Source organism: Poecilia formosa, unplaced genomic scaffold (assembly GCF_000485575.1).
Source record: "Poecilia formosa unplaced genomic scaffold, Poecilia_formosa-5.1.2 Scaffold488, whole genome shotgun sequence".
In the NCBI taxonomy this organism is placed as follows: domain Eukaryota; kingdom Metazoa; phylum Chordata; class Actinopteri; order Cyprinodontiformes; family Poeciliidae; genus Poecilia; species Poecilia formosa.
Window position 1 is genome coordinate 260,896 of NW_006800427.1, and position 21,666 is coordinate 282,561.

The 21,666-nt window shown below is 41.1% G+C and overlaps 1 protein-coding gene across 1 annotated transcript in view; it reads right to left on the bottom strand.

Annotated features, from left to right (window-relative positions):
* vwa8 (von Willebrand factor A domain containing 8) overlaps positions 1-21,666 on the bottom strand; it is a 66,333-nt gene that overhangs the window by 28,788 nt on the left and 15,879 nt on the right. The window contains exons 15-29 of the mRNA XM_007578692.2: positions 20,368-20,560; positions 20,197-20,274; positions 19,990-20,105; positions 19,257-19,357; positions 18,337-18,443; positions 16,519-16,590; positions 14,518-14,594; positions 11,741-11,816; positions 11,469-11,604; positions 11,128-11,247; positions 10,143-10,348; positions 7,372-7,523; positions 4,740-4,848; positions 4,017-4,155; positions 2,804-2,991 (exon numbers count right to left, since the gene is read on the bottom strand). Coding sequence (XP_007578754.1) covers positions 2,804-2,991; positions 4,017-4,155; positions 4,740-4,848; positions 7,372-7,523; positions 10,143-10,348; positions 11,128-11,247; positions 11,469-11,604; positions 11,741-11,816; positions 14,518-14,594; positions 16,519-16,590; positions 18,337-18,443; positions 19,257-19,357; positions 19,990-20,105; positions 20,197-20,274; positions 20,368-20,560 — 1,870 coding nt within the window. The remainder of the gene's footprint in view (positions 1-2,803; positions 2,992-4,016; positions 4,156-4,739; positions 4,849-7,371; positions 7,524-10,142; positions 10,349-11,127; positions 11,248-11,468; positions 11,605-11,740; positions 11,817-14,517; positions 14,595-16,518; positions 16,591-18,336; positions 18,444-19,256; positions 19,358-19,989; positions 20,106-20,196; positions 20,275-20,367; positions 20,561-21,666) is intronic.

Consider the following 21,666-nt stretch of genomic DNA (forward strand, 5'->3'; position numbering starts at 1 on the left):
AACACACACACACACACACACACACACACACACACACACACACACACACACACAAAGCTGCATAAGGATTGGTAAACCCCATTTCCTGATTCTAAACATATACTGCCATTAGAGGAAGCCTCTTCAAGTCAGACGAACTCCCGGCAGGTCAACGTGTTCCGACTCAGATCCAGTCCAGACAAATGATGTCAGTGAACGTTTACTCTGAATGAAACCTTCAAAGGTTCATTTCACACACACACATTCATGCGTGAAACCACTTCTATCCACGCTTGCGAGGACAACGACCTGTGAATGAACCTCTTCTCGTCTGGGCCTCCTCATTTTTAGACAGACGAAACCCGATCCGTCACAACTGTATTTTTAGAAGTTCTCCTCTTGCCTAATGTGCAGCAGCTGTGCAAAGCGGTTCTGGTTGCCGGACAAACCTAACAAGCATTGTTCTCGTCTCGCACGGCGTCCTCGTAGGTCCGGGTCCCGCGGGGCGAAAAGACGTCCATCAACAAACAACCGTCAACCGCTGGCCGTTTTAAAAAACAGACTGGTGCGCAGCTATTTTTAAACTCTGAGGTATCCGAGGTTGCCTTGCTAAAGATAAAAAAAAAAAAAGAAAGTCAAAGTACAACAGTTGAACTTCATCCTGAAGAGACTGTGGGTTGTAATTGTACAAATATGTCATGAGAAACCGCAGAGAAATGTCTCATGAACACATCTTCCAGTTCTGATGTAACGCGCCTCTATCGTTTAGTGTGTCGAGGTAAGCATGACCTGCCAGAATTTAAGATTTTATCTTGAAATTTCCAACAAAACATTTCACTGATTCATCCTTTTCCAACCCTACATTTCAAGAAGCCTGGGGGGTTTTAGGTCAATTTGTGAAATATGAATCCAAATGGTTTCGAGATGTCACGCCGACGTCCCTCATACATGCGAACCCCATTGTCTACCGAAAGCATCAGGTGAAAACATTATATTTTTTATTTAAGATTTCAAATGTTTACAATGTTTATTTTCAAGGAGTCACTATTTGGAAGCATGGTGGTATAAATCCCAGCAATAAACTACAAGAGTGGAATTTTTTTTATGATGCTGCTTTGAAAGTTGACACCAGAAGTTTACATATGAATTTAAAAGTAAGTCACAAACACCTTTTTTGTCTGACAGTCTGTAGTTAAATCAGACCAAACCTCTTATGTTTCAGGTCAGTTAGAGTCACAAAAAAGATCCCTATTAGCTAAACACCATAATAACGAGAGCAAAATATCTCAGAAATGTATTCATGAATGTCTTCAAATTTAGAAGTGTACATGCTACATCTACATCTACTCAGTATTTGGCAGTATTGCCTTTGAACTGGATGACTTTTGGGTTTCCTTCCACAGGGTTTTTAACCATAGTTTGCTGGAGTTCTGCTCCGTTCTTCCTGATTCCTCCTGATTTGTAAGTAATCTAATAGTACACAAGAGATACTTTTAAAAGCTCTGTCCCTCTTCAGCGTTCACCATTTTATTAAAAGCTGTTCTATTTAGGCCATCTGTTATTTCAGACACATAAATAAATAAGACACACTATCTTTTTGTTTTCAATACCGTTCACCCAGAATGGATTCATGACGCTCTGTGGTTAAAACATCAGCGATCATTCTCCCTTTGGGAATTCCAGCGGTCCCGTTTGATTCATTACTTGTTGTTTGATGACAAGCGCTTGGAATTACTCTGACCATGGCGGGGAAAAAACCTAAAAATGCCACACTGCTGACTGCGCGAGGTCAAGCTCCGATCTCCACAGTGTTAACAAGCCAAGTGGGGGAGCTGCTGAGAAATCCCAGCATGGCTCCATCTTCTCTTTAAATGGACATTGACAAACTAAAGGACACACATTACGTGGTGTGGTCATAAATACACTTAAAATAAAACTCCTCAGAGTGTATTTAATATTTACTGTGATGAAATGTGTTTCAAGATCTTGTCTTGTCTGTGATTGCTGAATCATATCAGTGTGTGTAACTTTGTGTTAGGAACGTAAACAATTAAACTTATGATTAATAGTTGAGTAATGATTTATTAAGTTAAAATTAAAATCTGGGCTGCACTATTGGTAGAGCTGTTGCCTGGCAGCAAGAAGGTTCTGGGTTCGATTCCCAACTGGTAAAGTCTGCTTAGTGTTGTTTTTTAGCTGCCAATCCAGCAGAGGGCGCCGCTGGTCATCCTGAAGCGAAGTTAGGTGGTGGTACAGAATTAAAGATGGGGGAGCTGGACGAGGTAAGACAAACGGTCAAAACAGAAGAAGTCGATGGGCGTAAACTTGGAATTAAAACATGACATGTACGTGCTACGAAGGCGAGGATGTGACGACACAAGGACACAACGCAGAAAGATTGTAGCACGACAGAAAATACACACAACGCCAATAAGCACGGTAGACTTTGAGGGCTGCACTTCATGAAGTGAAATTTTTAGCGTTCTTTCCACCACAGACAGCACTTCACACTATTTATTCTTTTCATCTTATTTGTCGCTGTATGTTTTAGAAGCGTTTAATAATCTGAGAAAACCACCACTGTACTGATTCAGTAAACAGACGGCTGTATTTATACAGCTGACAGAAAACAATATTAAGATGTTTTATTTATTTATTTAGATTCAGAACAATTTAGCCCTTCATATTATGGAAAGACTGGATACAAGAGAAAACGCAAGGTTTTTAAGGAAATCGCTGCTTATCAATTAATCGTTAATAGATCGATAAGATCGCTCAGCTTTAGATTAACTCATCAATCTGTACTTAGGAAGCGAGTGCGTACCTGTTCCTCGTGCAGCACCACCTGTCCATCAAGGGGGCTCCCGAGCGGCGCCACGGTGACGAACGGCTGCCAGACGCCGCTGATGGTCCTGGGGAAGACGTCGTAGAGCTCCATGCACTGAATCTTGTCCCCACGCTCCTTCATGGAGTACAGGGTCACGGGGTTACACATGGCCACGTACAGCGTGTCTGCAAAAACACGAGCAGCGGCGACGTCACTCTGGAGCTCTGTCCAAACACCTTTAAATCCTTCCATCACTGCATCAAATTTTTGTTCAGACAGCAAATGAAATTCCCAGGTTGTTTCTTCTGTAGCTCAGTGGATTTAAAAGCGTGTTCAGGCCTGTTAAAATGTCAGGAAGGCAAAAAATGACATCAGACCCATTCAAATGCTTGGAAGCGAAGCCGGTGAGGCAGCAGCGAGCTGAGCCTCACCTCGCTAACTGCACCAGTTGCCATTCTATGAGAGCATTTTCCTCCTGTCTGTACGTCGCCAATAAAATGGTTAAAAACATTTAATGTATGAACAGATTTTCCATAATTTAGCTTATGTATTTAATGTACTGTGTTTTTATTGTCACTAACTGTGTGTAACATGTTTCGTGTGCTGAGGAGCGATCAGAAACGGCAGAGAACAGATTCGAGGTGAGGCAGGCAGTTCTCGTGCCTCATCGCTGGGGGCGCTCATGATCCCAGACATTGTGACTCCACAACTGCAGAGTAAGAGACGGTAACAGCAAGGTTTGTAAATCGGATTATATTTAAGTCGGTGCCTCACCAGCTATGAACCTCAACGCACGTCACTGACATGAATACATCACGTAAATATCCCAGATTGAGCCAGAGAGGATAATTTTCATCATTAAAAAAAAAAAAATAAAAGCTTGTCTTTCATCAAAAAAAAAAAAGAAAGGAAAATCCGACTTTAAACACATTTTGTTTAGAAGGAGCAAATACAAAAATGGCTGTCAGGGAGGAAAGTTTGCTGACTCCTGTACTAGGCAGGAAAAATCCAGAATTTATTATTATTGTGTTATTTTTAAACTCTGACATTTCAACAGAGGAGTGGACTTCTTTGTATCTTCTTTGTAATAATAAAGGGAATTTCTGGCTTTTACTTCAGAAATTCAGTGAAATTAACATAAAAACTTATTTCTTGAGACTTGTTAGTTGTGTGTGTGTGACAGACAATGGCGGAGTTAAACGCTCAGTACCGTCTGAGCTGACCACGTCGCAGATGATGTTCACTTCATTCATGGGAATCTGCCAGTGGGCCTTTTCCTCGCTGAAACTCAGAGTCCTGCTTTCCTGCCGACTGCTGGGATAACTCTGGACTCGCAGGAACGCCGGGCCCTGGAAGCACGCAAACACACGCGCGCACACACACACACACACACACACACACACACACATACTGATGACGACATCGCTGGTGTTTAATGTTTCAGATAAAGTTTCTTTTCTACAAATCAGACTTGAAATTTGCTGGTGTGCATAGATGACTGCATCAGCAAATGTATTTCTGTCTTTGTCACCATGGAAACTATAACTGATTACAGGCAAAATGAAAAGCTGAAGGAAAAACAAAAGTTTTTATGAAAAAAAAAATCTTTCTGCTCGTAAGTGTTTCAAAGTTGAGAAAGTAAATCGATTCAGTTCTTTATTTTTTACTCGATAGAAGATGCAATAGTCTGGCTAATAAGAATCTGAAAAGTGTGGCGTGCAGTTCTCCGGGATGATGCATCTTAGAACCACTTTATTGGAAACCAGGTGCGTTTAACTGCAAACGCAGAAAGCTCGAGCTCAGTCAGACTGGATGTGGAGCGTCAGGAAACATAATCTCTTTAACGCTTGTTGTCCAAATGACAATTGTATTCATTTCAATTCATCATGTGATTAATTGATGAATTGCTTGTTGTGACGGGCTTCATGTATACCTTGACGTCGATGGGGCGTGTCTCAGTGGGACAGAGCAGCTTGCGGCGAGCGTTGCCTCCCTGGTTTAACGTCCAGTATCCCGTCATCCTGACTTCCGGCAGCGGCAACCTGAAGACAACAATCCAGTCAGGCCGGACACACGCACACACACACACACCAAAAGTCATTTCCTGGGGGATTAAAACAAAGAGCTCCTCCATGTGCTCACATATTGCTGTTCTCTGATTTTTCATCTTGGATAATTATGGGTGGAACTGCTTTTAATGCCCACAGAAAATGAAAAACAAAGTTCTGGCCTTCGAGGGCTCAAAGCAGCAGCCGCAAAATGATATCAGATGACAGCTTTGCTCTGCTGGGACGGGGCCTCCTAGAAAACACACGCTCGTCTTTTAATCCCCCACGCTCCCTGGGGATGGAAAAGCCAATATATGCAGAACAAATATCCTCATGTGCTCAGTCATGTCTGAGCAGATGTTTACTGGTTTTCCCATGAATCATAGCTGCAACGCGGCCACGGGGGCTTATTGGCTGCAGGTGGGGTGAAAAGATGCATCCTGACCACAAAACACACACATTCCAAAGAGATTGGGGAGGGGTTGGCGTGTGTTGGTGGAGAGGAGGGGAGGTGGACTCGAGAGGATGGAGGGTTCCGACCACCGTAAATAAATCTATGAATAGAAAGGCAGCGAGACGGGCAAGACGAGCCGTTTCATGTTTTCCATGTCCAAAATTGGAAATCAGGAGACAAAATATTTGCTTTCATGTACACAAGATGTGAGCGGAGGCTACTGCTGACATAAACTGTTCAAGATGGAGCAAAGAAAAGGGGGACTGGATAACAGAAACAGCAGCAAACATCATCCAGATCAGGGGTCAGCGACCTCTACGGCCCTGACGGCCATTTTGGCTTCCGACCAAGCTAATCAAAAGTTGCTAAGAACCATGAAAGCAACAAAACTTGTGGAAATAAAACAGCTCGCTTTTATAAGACCTACGATAAGATTTATGTTAAATATTTTTAAATAAAGAGCATTTGTACATTTTTTTTTTTGGATTTAGTAAATTTTCTTCAATAGGAAATTACATTTTTGTAAATTATGGTGTAAAAAACAAAATCAGCAGGTTGCAACCTACTGACAAAACAAAGGTCGCTCTTTACAGTGGATCAGGGATGCACTGATCCACTTTTATCACTTTTGATACCGATAGTATTTTTTAAAAATATATATATCAGGGCCAATACTGATATTAATATCGGATCGGTGCATCTCTGATATTAGTATAATTCTTTGGAAAAACGTTTTCCTTACAAATTGTATGAAAATGTCTGGGGGAAAAAACAGCTAAAACTGTTATTCATAGAGTAATTGTGTTTAAATTTTAAAGCATTGCTTAGTTATTTGGGTTAGAGCCACAACAAAGAGCCTCAAGTTGCAAACCCCAATCTAAATATTGGGTTATTGTTGTTCAAGGAAAATACTTGTTTCTGTTCTGCTCACTATGTTTTCTTTCTTCCAAATTGAATGTCGACTATAATTGTGTCAAATAAAACCACAGGAGACAGAAGAAACAAATATTTTCCTTTATTTAAAAGAACAAATCTGTACATTATCTGAGACATCTAGTGGACAGTGAAGTCAATTTATCGGTCTAATAAATAACTGTTATCAGTCAGTATTTACAGAAACCTTCTGTTGACAAACCAGCAGCAGAAAATGAGTAGAAATGCACAGAAAATGGAAATAATTTTCTGATCAGTGAACACGATATAGTTAAAGGCCATCAGGCTGCACTGACACCAACACTCTTCAGTCCAGATGTTGTTTACTGTGCGAAGAAGACTAAAAGTTACTACTTTCACTCTCAGTAAAGTGTTTTGGAATGACTTCTTTCACCTCTGGCTTCATTTCTGGAGAATTTGGACGAGTCAAGGCATTTATCTAGTTCATAATAAAATGATAAAGATGGTGTTCAGAAACTGAATGGATTTAAAGTAGGAGGAAATCCTCCACAAATGTTCTGGTGCAAAGTACGTCGGTAATTTATTCAGATGCATTTTTATTTTTTATTGTTTTATTTTTTTTACTGCTTTCCAAACTTCTGGATATTTTTCTGTATTTTTTAAAGAAATTTTGGCCATCTTAAGTCAAAATATTAACCCGTAGGCTGATTACAAATAGTCGGGTTTCTGTGTGAAACAACACAAAGATGATGTTATACATGTAGTCAAGAAGTCAAAAGGTAAATTTCTGATGGTTACAATGTGAAATAGAGGTGTGGTTTAGCAAATCACAAAGAATTTCAATTTAATTTAAACCAATATGAAATCTACTGAATTTATCAAACATTATAAGACTGTTGCCATCATAAAAACTAATTGTAGATATACTTGACAATCGTTTGTACTTGGTTGAAATCTGTCTCACATCTCTAATGGGGGATTTTATTGCACCACTGGAGCTGGCCAATCAGAATCAGAGAGGCAATAAAGCAGGACTGATTTAACTATCAATCAAGGATGTTAAAGAACAGCCTGAATGCTTTTTACATTTTTTTATTTTTATTTTAAACAACTTATTTTTGAAGTGAGGTGCCTATCTCTCAGTGTTCTAGCTGCTTTTGGGGTCTTACTCCTTCGCCAGATTGACAGAGGTTGGCTTTGCTCCGATGGGAATGCCGTGTTTGTGCAGAGCCTCGATCAGAACGTCCCGCGCGTCCTTGTTGTACGAGTCGAAGTCGAACACGTTCCTGACCACATTGGCGAGACCCTCGTTGGGAAATTTCTGTTGGGAGGGGAAAAGTGAAAACAAAGACGAGATAAATACAAAAATATATAAATGTGTGTGTGTGTGTGTGAACAATAAAACGTTCATATTTGTTGTATACATTTACCAAGGTTAGGCGATACGGCTTAAAAACAGAAATTTGATTTTTTTTTAATATGTCATACGTTTGATTTTAATTTTTTTTCTCGCTTTCTTTTTTAAAAAAGAAATTGAAAAATGACAGAAAACATTTTTAAAATGTGTCTTATTTTAATAATCCCTTATGATTTCTACGATGAAGTAATTATGGAGAATACAATCATAATATTAATAGAATAAAGATTAACTTTCATTTAACAAATGGATTCATTTAAGGAAGAAATATTTTTCATTGTTTACTTCACTGTTTTTAGAAAATCTAACATCTGATGCAATCAACAAAGCTACGAAAAGCCAGAACAATTATAGAGAAAGCAAACTTTTTCTGGGGGGTCACTGAACACACCCTTCCTAAACGTTACCAGGTCGTGCTAATGGATAACGTTAGCCATTCATGTTTTATTATTATTATTATTACTTTTTTTTTTCTTACTTTAAATTGAGGTCAGAGGAATAACAGAAATGTAAGAAGCTGATTCAAATTTGATTATTTTTAATGATTCAGGCTGTCAGAGAAGTGAGAGAGAGTGAGAAATTATTTAAATTGCTGCAATTAATCTCTGCTTTTCAAAATTGTTGCATTTCTGTGAAACCATACAAACCAATAAAAGCCCAACGTTCCTGCTGTTGTTGAGGGGGAGCAAGATTAAAACCAGACTGTAAACTAACAACAGTTTCAGCTTTAAATGGGACTTAGCATGACATTTCAAATCAGTGTTACTCTGCTGTCTTGATCTGACCAAATACACTTTAGTACAGACTTCATAAGGGAATTATAACCTGTAATAAGCACCAAGGGACAATTTAACATTCAAACCACGTTTACTGACAACATTCATGGCAGTTTAAACAGGGCAGTAAATTTTTCCACTATCAATATCAGCCGGATCCAGATGAGTTGCAGATGAATGTCTGAAGGACTACAGACTACAGGGATCATTATGACAAAAGGTGAAACAGTAATTACAGCCAACAGCAGCCGTGGCTGCTAAGGAGGCCATTTTCACTCCCACTAAATTACACCCTAACTCCAGCAGATATCAATAACGGAGGTGATGGATAACTGAGCTACGGTGCCAGTGGGGAAATGAGACATAAGGGTGTGTCTCTGTGGGCTGGACTAGACTCAGCAGTCCAAGATAGAAACAGAAGAGCTACATAAGGGATTTCTAAAGAAACTCTGATTATTTTTTGATATATTCTCAATGAATGCTGAACCACACAGCAGGTGGACCTCACAGATCTATACTTTATGTGACTCAAAGGGGCATTTAGTGCCATTTTATAGCACAATCAAGTAACTATGTTACCTTCAGTTGTAACAAAAATGCTGCATATATCAAGCATGACATATAAGACATTTAACTGTGTAATTGAATGCGTTGAAATTGGGCCTCTGTCTCTTTAAAAACACCTGCTCTTTCTGAAACTCCGCCTTCAGGAAGTCGTCACTCATTTTAAGGATGATGCGGACGCCCTGTTTATTCCTTCTCATCCAGCAACAACAGTTGTGAAGTTACTTGACTGTTGTAAGGTGTGATACTGGAGGTCACCAGGTCAGTCCATCTCTTCAGAGATGGACAGACCCTCCCTGAAGGAGGAAATGAACAGGCTCAGGTAGAACACCGGGGCAGATGGACTGGCAGGGTTTCCCCCAGTGCATTATAAGCCTGGTGGGTCACCAGGCTTCACTTGCGCCTCCACTATTTGTCACACCATTAACCATAGAAGGGTGCAAATTGATATTCCGAAAATAAATCTGCTTAACAGAAATACGTCAATTTAGAACAAAAAATTAAAAAATTTTGAAACAAAGTTTTTGCGCTAGGATGAGGTGGTTTTTCAGCCGAATTGAAATTTGAATATTTGGCAAAACTGCAACTGAAACACTTTTTTCGCATCACACAAGTCACATGATCAACAACCGGATGTTGCTACTGGGGAAAACCATGAAGACGATGACAGGAAGTGGTAGGAGGATGATGGTGCAACATGGGACCATCTCTGTTTGACCAAAGCAAAAGCAAAGACAAAGAGCAGGTTTATCTTACTGAGCGAAAAATCAGCAAAAGTTTTCTAAAGCTGGCCACATACTTAGAGTTTCTCAACATTATGGATGCCTCCAGAGAAAAACAAAACCTAAAAATGATCCTGTGAGGTGTCTCCTATGTGTGAGATTGTCTTATATAACCAGGATAGTGTGAAACCCCGACATCACACCTTATTGTGCGACAGTATATTTTCCACCGTGCATGTGTGTGAGGGGTTTTTCTCAGTATTGACTGCGGGGGCAAGGGAACAGAGTCTTCCCTCCGCGGTGTGGCAGAGTCGTGAGGTCCCTCTCCTGCATTATTAAAGCGTCTTGCTCCGCAGGACTGAAGGCGGACAAAACACGCTGAATAATTCACAGAAAGCCATCTGACATTAAACGATCAGGAGGAAAACCGGCTACTGGCTCACAGGTGTGACTCCTCCCACCTGCAGGTGCTTGACGATGTTGACCACCTCGCGGGTGGAGTAGGGGTAGGTGATGGTGCCCTGGTCGGCCATGGACCTCAGCTCGCCGAAGGCGCCCACCAGCTTCTGCAGCGTGGCTTCGGGAACGTCGGGGCCGTACTGCTTCAGCATGGCCAGCTCCGCCTGGGGCTTTGGGTTGTCCACAGCGTGGCAGCTGAATATGTCCCCTGTTCAACACACACAAGGGGATTTCTCTGTTCGTTTACAGCATTTTACGTCGGAAAGCAGCAGGGCTGAAACAATTAATCGGCTTAAGCACAGCGAATTGATTACTGGATGAATTGTCAACTAATTTAGTCATTGATTGATCATTAACTGGAGTACACAGAGTCAAAAAGAGGCCGTTTACTGAAAAAACAACATATTCAGAGTAGTAAAAACTGAACAGAATATATATACACATTTAAAATTTAAGATTAAAAAACACCTTTGTCTTTTACCCAAAACTCCTCAACTGGCATTTTTCTTCCATTCACCTGGTTAAAAGTGACTAAAGGAATGTTATTTTATGACATTTTAGGCAATAAAACATTTATTTTCTCATTCATTAAGGGAACTGAAATATTTATTTGCCTCTTTAAATGCATTTAGAAAAGGCTTAAGTGAGTAAATGAAAACTCTATAGAATGTGTCAATTGTTTTTTATCCAACTAAATAATTGTTAGTTGTCGCCTTATAAAACATTCAACAGCTTACACAGAAATTCTGACCGCTCAGTCATTTATTTCAACTGTATTTGTACATCACATTTCAGCTACAAGGCACTTCAAAGTGCTGTACATCCTAAAAAAAAACATTGTACAGTCACCAATTGCGACTGTGACATTTTACTTTTGTTTTTATGCATCTCTCGGGAAAACACGTTGAAGTTACACACAATCTTTCTACTAATCAGGTGACGTCAAAAGGCTCAACAGTTACCGAAGCCATGATGCCGTTTGCATACCTAAGGCTCCGAAAAAGTCGTTGCCAAGGAACGGGAAGCCGGGCCTGTTGGCCAGGACTAGCATCCTGAAGTCTGGGTGCATCACTATGACGTTGGCCCTCCCGTTGGCTTCACGTGGATCTACAAAGAAAAAAACGTAAAAGAGTTGCATGACCAAAAATATCAGAGAATTACAAAAATACATGAGGTATAATTGTATCATTGTTAGCTTAAAAATGTATAAACACAAAACTCAGGACTTCTTTCTCTACCACCATAAGATTCCCACTTTTGGGGCTTTTGTTCCTTCATATGGAACTGTCAGTTCTGGCTTCTTTGTCTGCCAACACCTCCAAACGTACCTGAGACGATCCGGCGGCCGTCAGCCAGGATCATCTCTCCGCTCTCCACCAGAGTTTTCAGGATGCAGGTGACGTTAGTGGGAGCTTTGTCGGCCTCGTCGATCACAAGGACGTGGCCGTGCTTCACTGCCTTCACCTGAAAACAAGGCTAACACCTGACTTCGACCGTTCACTAACCTTCTGCGGCCAACAGAAAGCAAAGCTAATCCATGCTCGGGGTAAGAAGTAACAGAAAAATGATTCCTGAGTTAACATGCGTCTCTCAAACTGACCAGGGGAGAGTCCTCGTATGTGATGATGCCGTCCCGCACAGAGGGCTGCAGGGTTAGCGTCTGGACGGTTGTGTCCCTGGAGGAGGAAATGAACAGGCTCAGGTGGAACACCGGGGAAGATGGACTGGCAGGGTTTCCCCCAGTTCATTATAAGCCTGGTGGGTCACCAGGCTTTACTTGTGCCTCCACTATTTGTCACACCATTAACCATAGAAAGGTGCAAATTGATATTCCGAAAATAAATCTGCTCAATAGAAATACGACAATTTAGAAAAAAAAATAATAATTTTGAAAAAGTTTTTGCGCTAGGATGAGGTGGTTTTTCAGCCAAATTGAAATTTGAATATTTGGCAAAACTGCAACTGAAACACTTTTTTTGCATCACACGAGTCACATGATCAACAACCGGATGTTGCTACTGGGGAAAACCATGAAGATGTTGACAGGAAGTGGTAGGAGGATGATGGTGCAACATGGCTTTTAATGACGTATCACGAGAACAAACTTATTCACATGATTTTAATTGCATTTCTTATTTCATGGGAACACTGCGATAAATAATTGTGTTTTTCTACATCAGAGGAATACTGAGAAAGTTTTGCACACATCGGTGATGGAAAAGCAGCTTTTGTTATGAGATAAGAAGGGCAAAAACCTCCAACTGGGAAGAAATCAGCTGAGGCGGTTCAGTATTCCCGTCTTGGGAATGTCTCAGGAATCGTGTGAAAAACAGACAGATGGATGGAAATGAACAGTAATGTAACTTTTTGTGCTTTCATAATGTCTTTTTTACTCGCCCTCTAACTTTTATCCAAGCTTCCAGCTGTTTGTCTGAAAGACTCTTTTTGTCCATTGTTTCCTCTTACGGAATAACAGCTCAATAGGAGAGGCTGTTAGGATGCAGTGAAAGCTGGTCAGTAATATTTTTAGGCCTTGCTGTCTAAAAGCGGAATGAGAATCAACACTCGAGGCTCCAATAAATCCCAATAGCACAGCGAAGAAGCATCACTTCCAGTTTAGAAGACACAGAATGTTGACTGAGCATCGCCTGGCCATGAACATTGACTTCTATCGGCCACCTGAACACTATAACAGCCAGTGATTCACCAGTGTGTAGCGTCATGCCTCCCACCGTCACACCTCTGAAAGCGCTCCGTCTTGCTCTGTGAACCAGGCTGTTGGCTGTCCCAGTTTCCTCCCTAGCAGGGAGCCACTCTCCTGCTTTCTGAGCCACATCTCTGTAGACTTTCAGTCACAAGTTCCCCAAAACCCCACACACACACACACACGCACACACACACACACACACACACACACACACATACACACAGCTTCTCCTGCCTCTGTCCTGCTCTAATATTAGCTGCTGCTACAACAGCTAACCAGGACACGGTTTATATTCAGCTCCACTTTGACTTTCACAAGACTTTGACCAAGTACACACACAGGAGCAGAAACTGGCCCAATGCGTGTGCATGTGGATGTGTCGTCGGCGGACGTTGCTTCACTTGCTGTGGACTCTCTTGGAATTTTGATCTCTTATTGGAATTTTTTTTCCAAAAAGAACTTTTGCTCATCGAGACGTAAAGAAATTATGTTGTTACTTCCAATGGATCAAACACCAATGCTGGTTTTCTACTGGCGTGGCGAAAAAGAAAGCACACCCACATTCAGTTGAGGGTTTTTTTTTAGCAACAGAAACTTTGAGCTTTCAGCCTCCGTCTATCGTGGATTTGGAAAGTTTGACAGATTCTTGAAAATCTCAAAGTCAACGTAATGGTTCCACAACCTCTGGGGTGTGCATCCGGAGGCTGCTGCTATATTCATGCTAGCCTTGCTAATCGCCACTACGTTAGAGCTGTCAACATTAACACATTAACAGATGTGATTAGTCTAAAACGTTTAACGCCTTACTATTAACATAGTACAGATTAATCGCAATATCTATTTTGATTTTCTCCTGTGGAGGGTTACTTCGTTCGCAGCAGCGCGTTACACTGTCTTGTACTGCGGTCAGCAGTAAGCAGAGTCACAAACACGAGTGAAGACATGAGAGAGGAAAGTCAGACTGGTGTGTTCAGTGGAACATTTCATTTCACAAAACAACCTGATGGATGTTTGGATAAAACCAAGGTAAGTAGGTAGGCATTGGAAAATATGTACAAACTGCAGCTGATTATCCACTAAAGCATAATCAGGTCATTATTAGCATTTCTAAATTTACGTTTCAAGCAAAATGGCTTCTCTGAAACCTTCCTGAATATGAAAACCTGGAAAACAGATGTTTGGTTTGAAACAACAGACCTTTTTCTTAATTTTTGAAAACATGCATATTTACATGTCCATAATTAATGGGTTGACAGCACTATAAAATATAACTAATTAACGACTGTTCATGACAGAAAAGCTAGAAAAAACACATTAAGTGAAATTTCCATATACAAATATTTAAAAAAAAATATTCAAACAGAAATAAATGCATATCAACTCAACTAAATCAAACAAATTTGACCTGAGTTACAGGTTTTTTTTAATTTTATTATTATTTTAAAATTATCTGAATGTTCATATATCTTGAATCCATCAAGTTATTTGATAGATTTATATGCCAGGTGAATGTATCATATGATATATTAATCATGATAGATTCATATATCTAAAGTTCACCACAGAAAGAGGACAAAGGTGATAAATAAGTTCCTTCTGCAGCTTTAGGCAGCAAAGGGAACCCAAGTTGAAGCATGCTTCCAGGGGAAGCCTTTTTGGGTGACCCTCACCTGTGGAGCTGGAGGTACTCTCTGGGTCTGTTGAGAAGATGCAGGAACCGATCTACAATCTTGTTCTTACCGACACCCTGGATAGGAACGCAGACACAGAAATCAGAACAATGTAAAGAAATTAAGACAACATGAGCTCAGATTGGCTCCAGGCGCCGTGGACACACAGTCGACCACAGCATGGATGTCAACAAACGGTTACTGATGCTGGACAGCAGTGTTCCCCGTGCTGGTCATCAAGTAGTGATGGCACAGTTACTTTGAAAAGGTAACTGCAATGAGATCACCGATTACTCCTTGAAAAAGTAACTTTGTTAGATTTCCGATTACTTGATTTGGAAAGTAACTAAGTTAGATTACAAGTTACTTTATTAGCAGCTGGTGACAACAACCCTCTTGCTGCCCTCTGGGCTGAAGCGGGGCAGCACCTGGATCAGAGTGGGGAAATACTGCCGTACAGTACATTTTAAAAGTATGTGTTAAACCTGAACATTTTTACATTTAATTTTCAAAATCTTTCAAAACAAATGAATGAAAAGTGTGCGCTGGACGTTTTGGTCGACATTCTGCTTTAGGATGAACGTCTTGAAGTGTTCAGCCGCGTCCATCAGGTGTTCTTCCTCCAACTTATTTATATTGCCAATAAGGTAAATCAAGACTGTACCAAGCCTGTGCTAAGTAAAACATGATGGCTAATTTAGAGCATAAAGTCATGTACAACCTTGTCCTGTTTCCACATATCATGTGACAAACAGAATAACCCTCCACAAACCAGGCCGCGGTCTGCAGCCTCATGATTTGTTCTGCTCTGACAGCGGCATAAACAGGCCGTAATCTCAGCCATAGCTGTGGAGGAACTTTTTAGGAGATCCGCCATCAGTGTGCTGACAGCAGACAGTTCCGGGGAGAGCCTGTGGTGTCCCCCCGGTTTTGACGGTGCTTTGCTTTGACAGCGGGACAGGGGGAACTCCCGCTGGCTTCCCGCGGAGGCTCCGGAACCTCTGGGCCGGTCCGTCACCGATCCGGTGAGCCGCTTTGACAGCTCTTAGTGTCTCAGCGTTGCCCCGGTGCGTGTTCGTGCGCTCTGGCTTGCAAATGGATTCTCCGGCTCTCACGCATGGAGCTCCTCTGGGGGGAGGATATCACACCACGGTCACTTCTCTCTAATCCTGCCCACTACAGCTGTGGGGGACACTCTGGGACCTGGAGGCGGTGGTACATGTGTCCTTCTACCGGCAGTGAGTGTTGGAGGGTGACTACAGCCTGTTTCATAACCCTTCCCTCCACGGTCAAGCAGAGCTGACGTGTGTCCTGTATTACGCTCCGGACAGAAACAGCTAACCCTGCTGATGTGGCTGAGCGTTACGTAGCCCCATGTTTATTATTTTCCCCCAACTCCACTTTTTCAGTTTTACTTTTTCTGAATTCCATTTTTTTTTCTCTTTTTAGTTACATTTATGAACCCAAAACGTGCATAATTAGTGTGAATGAAAAAAAAAATGTTTAAATCAATTGAGGTCAACATTTTCTGTTATTCTGTACCACAAATGAAACAAACTGCTGTTTGTTTTTCAAAAATCTTTTCAACTAATTTCCACTTTTATCCGTTTTCTTTATTCTAAATTATATTTTTTCCATTATTCTGTATCACAAATGAAACAAACAGCTGTGAATATTACTTTTACAAGATGTTTGAGTTCTTCATTTTACTGAAGAACTCAAACATTGTGAGCAAATCTGAGAATCATGTTTTCAACTTGAAAGAAAATCTGCTTTTAAAATTGCTTTAGAAATACACATGAAACAAAAAACACTACAAGAAGTGAAAGCTTCTGCACAATTCCACAACAATTAGAACACTTTTTTTCTATCTGTCACAGGAATCTCCGTTGAAGTGATGACCGTTTGTGTTTTTTCTACTGCTTTCATTCCTGATGCTGCAGCCTCGTCCCTAAAAACGTCGGCGTGCGTGACAACATGACGCCGGGGTGTTTTACCCACCTGGTTCCCCACCAACAGGAGGTGTTCCCCCAACAGAAAGTCTTTCAACATGTCCTCCATCACCATCATGTGCTGAAAAGACAAACACAACATGTGAGAAGGAGCTCAGAACGGACCGGTTTGTGGACGTACCCGCCCGTGTCTCTTATTCTTCTTTTCATAAATACGCTTCTAACTCTGAAAGCTAGGTCACTGCAAAAGTAGGGCACCCTCTCTCCTCTCATCGTTTCTTGTGCTTTTTCACCCTCCAACACGGAGAAAAGGGGCAGGGCGAAGACTGGGAGCAGGGCATGAATCTGGGTCGCACGGCAACGCGCGGCTCGAGTTTTATCTCCCTGTGTTGGACGCCGTTTCTGGTGTCCTGCGGTCTGGTCGCACGGGGCAACGCCGAACACGAAGTAAACAAAAACCAGAATGTGTGGAGATGGATAGATCTCCACACATTGCAGGTTTTGTCTTCTAGTCAAAGGGAGCTGATAGATTTGGTGGTTTAAGCAGCTCCAGTAGCATGAGATCACAACCAAGCAATGGATCATATGTGAACATGAAAGAGATCATAAAAAGATTGGGAATACCCCCTCACCGCTATCATTGCCAGTTATGACGGCGTATTAGGGCCATTGTAGACAGAAAAAAAGCAAAAACCTTCGGCTGAAAAAACTTTTTATGCTGAAATGTTTAGATTATGCTCAAGACATTTTATGGGAAAAAAGGGAAATGTTTGAGTTTGAAAAGTCAAAAACTTACTAGAAAAAAACTCAGAAATTTTCTAGAAAAAACACTGGAAATTTCTGAGTTTGAAAAGTTGAAAATTTTCTAGAAAAATCTGTGAGATTAATCACAGAAAGTTTTCTGATAAAATTTGAGAATTTCAGTTTCAAAAGTAAAAAAATTTGGACTTTTTTCCAAAAGTCATTTTTGAAACTCAGAAATTTCCAAGTTATCCCTGGGACATTTCTGAGATTAATGTCAAAATTTCTGAGTTTTGTTCTCTGGTGCTTGCTGGGACATTAGTCATTTAATCCTAGAATGACTTCTCTCATGCTCTTCAGGTGAGAGAAGGCCAACTTTGTGATGGTCTTGATGTGACTCTGAAGGTCGAGGTCAGAGTTCATCGCCACACCCACATTTCAGACCTGATCACTAGTTTCTATCTGTAATGACTGAATCTGTTCATTGAGTTCTTCTTCAGGTCCAAAGATAATAACCTCAGCTTTTATAGCAACAACGCTCTGCAGCTCAACTGTTTTGGCACTGTTTGACTAAAAGGGCCAGAACTGAGATGGGGTTAAACAAAAATAATGCAGAACTAAACAAATTTACCTGAAAATGTCAAAATTTGCACAAAACAAAACTCTAGAAAACCTATTAAGCCAGTTTATCCGTAAAAAATAGTTGATTTGGAGGTTAGTTACACTTTAAATTCTACAAAAATAATCAAATAAAACCTCTTCATCTCTTACTACTCTATGCAGACTCTCTGTCCACGCCCATAAAAAGACACTCAGCTCAGCATGCTGAATGCTTGAAGAGGCTCCAACAGATGGCAATCTGGACTAATTTCTCAAAAATTCAGCTAATAACAATCTGATCACTCTTAAAGCATCGAACTGTAACCCACAGATTATCAGCTGACGCCAAAAATATAAAAAAAAACACAAAACTAGATGGTGATGTCATGGCAACAGAACCTCATCCTGACCCTGTCTACAAAATCCACATAATTAGGGACATGAAAAGTGGCAGAAAAAATTCAATCAATGTTCAACAAATCGTGTATTTTTAACGGTGAAGCGACCTTGATGTCTGCTGCGGTACCTGAGGGTTGTCATAGAAGAGAACGTCTGGAACCTTCATCTTATGGTCGGGGTTGTAGACGGGAGCGGACACTTTGCCGATGGTCAACACGCCATCCTGGACCACACCTGGAGGCGGACGGAGAACAGCCATGAAGGATACAGCTGGTAAAATGAGTGTTGAACATGGCAATATTTTTTTTTTCCTGTAAATATCTTTCTAATATTTCAACTGACATTAATTGAAATAAAAGATGTCTAAGAAAATTAGTGCACACATCAGGTTATAGCTACAAAAAGTTTCTATTATTTTTTGGGTGAAGACAACTTTAAGTTGTGATTTTAACGGGATGAAATGCAAAAGGGTTTGAGTCTTGTATGCTTGAGCAGCAGATGGAAATAAAGTGGATGAAAACTTGATTTTAACCCCAACATGTCAAAGAATACATGTGGAAGACAATGAACAATGCTAGAGGAACCTAGAACTCAGGAAACTCTTGGTGGCTTCAGTTGTTTTGTTAGTTTGTCCTCAACTGACCTCAAACTTTGTGATTTTATAAAAGCAAAAATAATCCTGTGCTCATTTTTGTGAACAAGTCTGTAGAGCAAGTTCAGTTTGTTTTAAAATGTGGAAAATAAAAAAACTCATAGAACAGATTTTTTTTTTTTTTAGTTTAGTTGACTTAGTAGTTTGAACAGCAATGATCTAAATTTTGTACCTTGTACTTTGAGAGCACCACATGTGTGAAGCTTACTCTAGTTTCTATTGTTTCATGTTCAGTGTTTTCCTTGACTGGCACACTGAAGGTGTGCTGTGACCTTCTAACACCTGACTTGGATTTCGGTCAAAATTGGCTTTTTTTCGGTCAGAAAACTGCAATTGGTGTGCCTCTAGTTATGAGTAATAGTTTTTGAGATCCGGTAGCAGTGGGTGGGACTCACAGCTGTGGTCCCGTGTTTGTCCAGCAGGATCTGCAGTGTCCTGTATGGAGCAGTTGCTGAGGGTTTTCTCCAGAGAGGCCCGGGCCAGGCTGGGCAGGAACCTAAACACACATTTAGAAACACAAAAATACATAAAAGATCATGTTAATTCAAACTGAAACATGACTAAAACACACATGAACAATTTGCCTACTGGATCCCAGCATGGGAATAAAATAAAAGAGGAAAATATTTTCTTTATGGGCTTTTATTCTGAGACTTTTCTTATTATTATTTGGCCTTTTATTTATACAAGACAAGGCCTCAATGAGAAAATAAATTCTCATTTTCAAAAAACACCTGTTCCAACATTATATGAAATCATAAAAGGGAAAAAGGAAAGAGAGGATAGAAGGAAGGAACAAAAGAAGTAAGGAAGAAAGGAAGGAAGGAAAGAAAGAAAGGAAGACAGAAGGGAAGGAAAGAAGAGAAAAGAAGACAAACTCGTTTCTGTAACTGAAGCTCATCTTTATCTCTACACCATTACTAAACTGCTATTTGTTTGAAGAAACTTAAAAATTATTTCAACAAATGATCTTTATATAACAAGGAAGAGGCTGACTAAGCTGTTTAACTTTCTCTTTTTAAAGCAGAAAGTTTCTTCCGATTCTTCATCAAGTAACCTACATTTTTTTTAGGTGCCATGATATGTGTGTGTGTGTGTGTGTGTGTGTGTGTGTGTGTGTAGCCTCACCTGGAGAGACAGGCCTTGTTGACAGCGTGAGAGATGCTTTCATCAGGGTACTGGGAGAGGCGGCGGCAGATCCTCAGCAGCTGTCTGGTGGACAGGGACGAGGCTAGAGACTGCGCCTGCAGAGACAGACCTTACAGGTTACCGTGACGACACGGAGGGGTAGGTTGTGGGGTGAGGGTCGCCGATAATGGGGGGCGGCAGACTCACGGTGGGGTCGTTGGTCTGACGGAGGCTGTGTGTGAGGTGCAGCAGCTGCTCCGCTGCTTCCTCTGGAACACCGGGGACCTGAGGACGGAGACAGACAGACAGACAGATGAGGAAAAAAACAAAACAGACATGCAGAAAGAACATGAGAAAGTTTTAGTGTGTGAGACTCACCAGTCCCTGTATGAGGCCCGTCTCCTCTGCTTTAGCCAGAGGGGAGACGGAGTGGTAGAGGAACATGGTGAGCAGCTCTGGGCCGAGCCACTGCTGCTGGCCCCTGCTGCTGCTGCTGCTGCTGCTGGGCCCCACAACGGGGGGCTCTGCCAGGGCCAGCACCCGGAACGACGGGTGGATGGAAAAAATGGACCTGAAAACACACACACACACACAAACACACACACAGTGAGTAACAGCTGCACACGAGCGGCAGAGGACACTGTCCAACATCTGTTCAGCCATGTCCAAGCTGAGGAGGTGGGAGGGAGGGTCACCACTCTAAATGAGTCTGTGTGTGTGTGTGTGTCTCATCCAATTTACGTCCAAATTGAAAGGACGACTTGTGACAGCTGGCTATGAGCTCCTCTGATTCAAGAAGACAGCAAAGTCCATTTCCATCAAACCACAGAGACGCCCACGCCGGATATATTTACTCTGCAGCCACTGCAGGCCGAGGCAGCCGCTAACCATCGCCCTCATCGCTGGCTGTGATCAGGTTGGGAAGTGGAGACGGCAGCCTTTAGGTCCCTAACGACTCCAATCCGATTCTTAACGTCACGATTCGATTCAGAAACCAATTTTCCTAGAGATTCTGTTTGCATTATGTGACTGACAAGAGGAACAAAGACGGCGTAAACAATTAGAACAATTATTGAAATCAATTCTATGCTGTATCAAAGTCTTGCATGTAAACTTATATATAAACAAAAAAAAGGAGTTTTGTGCATAAAATTCTGTAACTTAAGTTACCAGTATAAGGTTAGTTCAGGTGCCTGGCTTTTTCATCTTTTTATTTATTTTTAACTGCCCTTATCTGTAACTTTTGCACTTCACTTATTTTTATTAAATTATTACATTCAAAGAGAGAGTTTCAAATGTATTCATCAGGGTGTCTGCAGGTTTCAGCAAGTCACGCTTAAGATTTTATAAAACCTTTTTTAATGGCACCATGAATGAAATTTAAGACAAAAACCTATAAATACAGGCAATCCTTCTGTAGTTCAAACAAGCATCCCAAAAATCCCATAATGCCTTGCTTAACAATAATCTAGCTAGCTACCACGGGTATGTTAGAAACCAGTTAGCGGTAGCCTCAGCTGCCGTGAGTCACAGACCTGCCACAACATGTAAGACCTGTGATTAACACAATGAAGACCAACTTACTTCTATGTGTATTTAAGACATTTTAATGCCTTAATTTTATGAGTGAATTTAAGTCAAACTGACTATTTACTTTTCGCCACAATATATACAGTT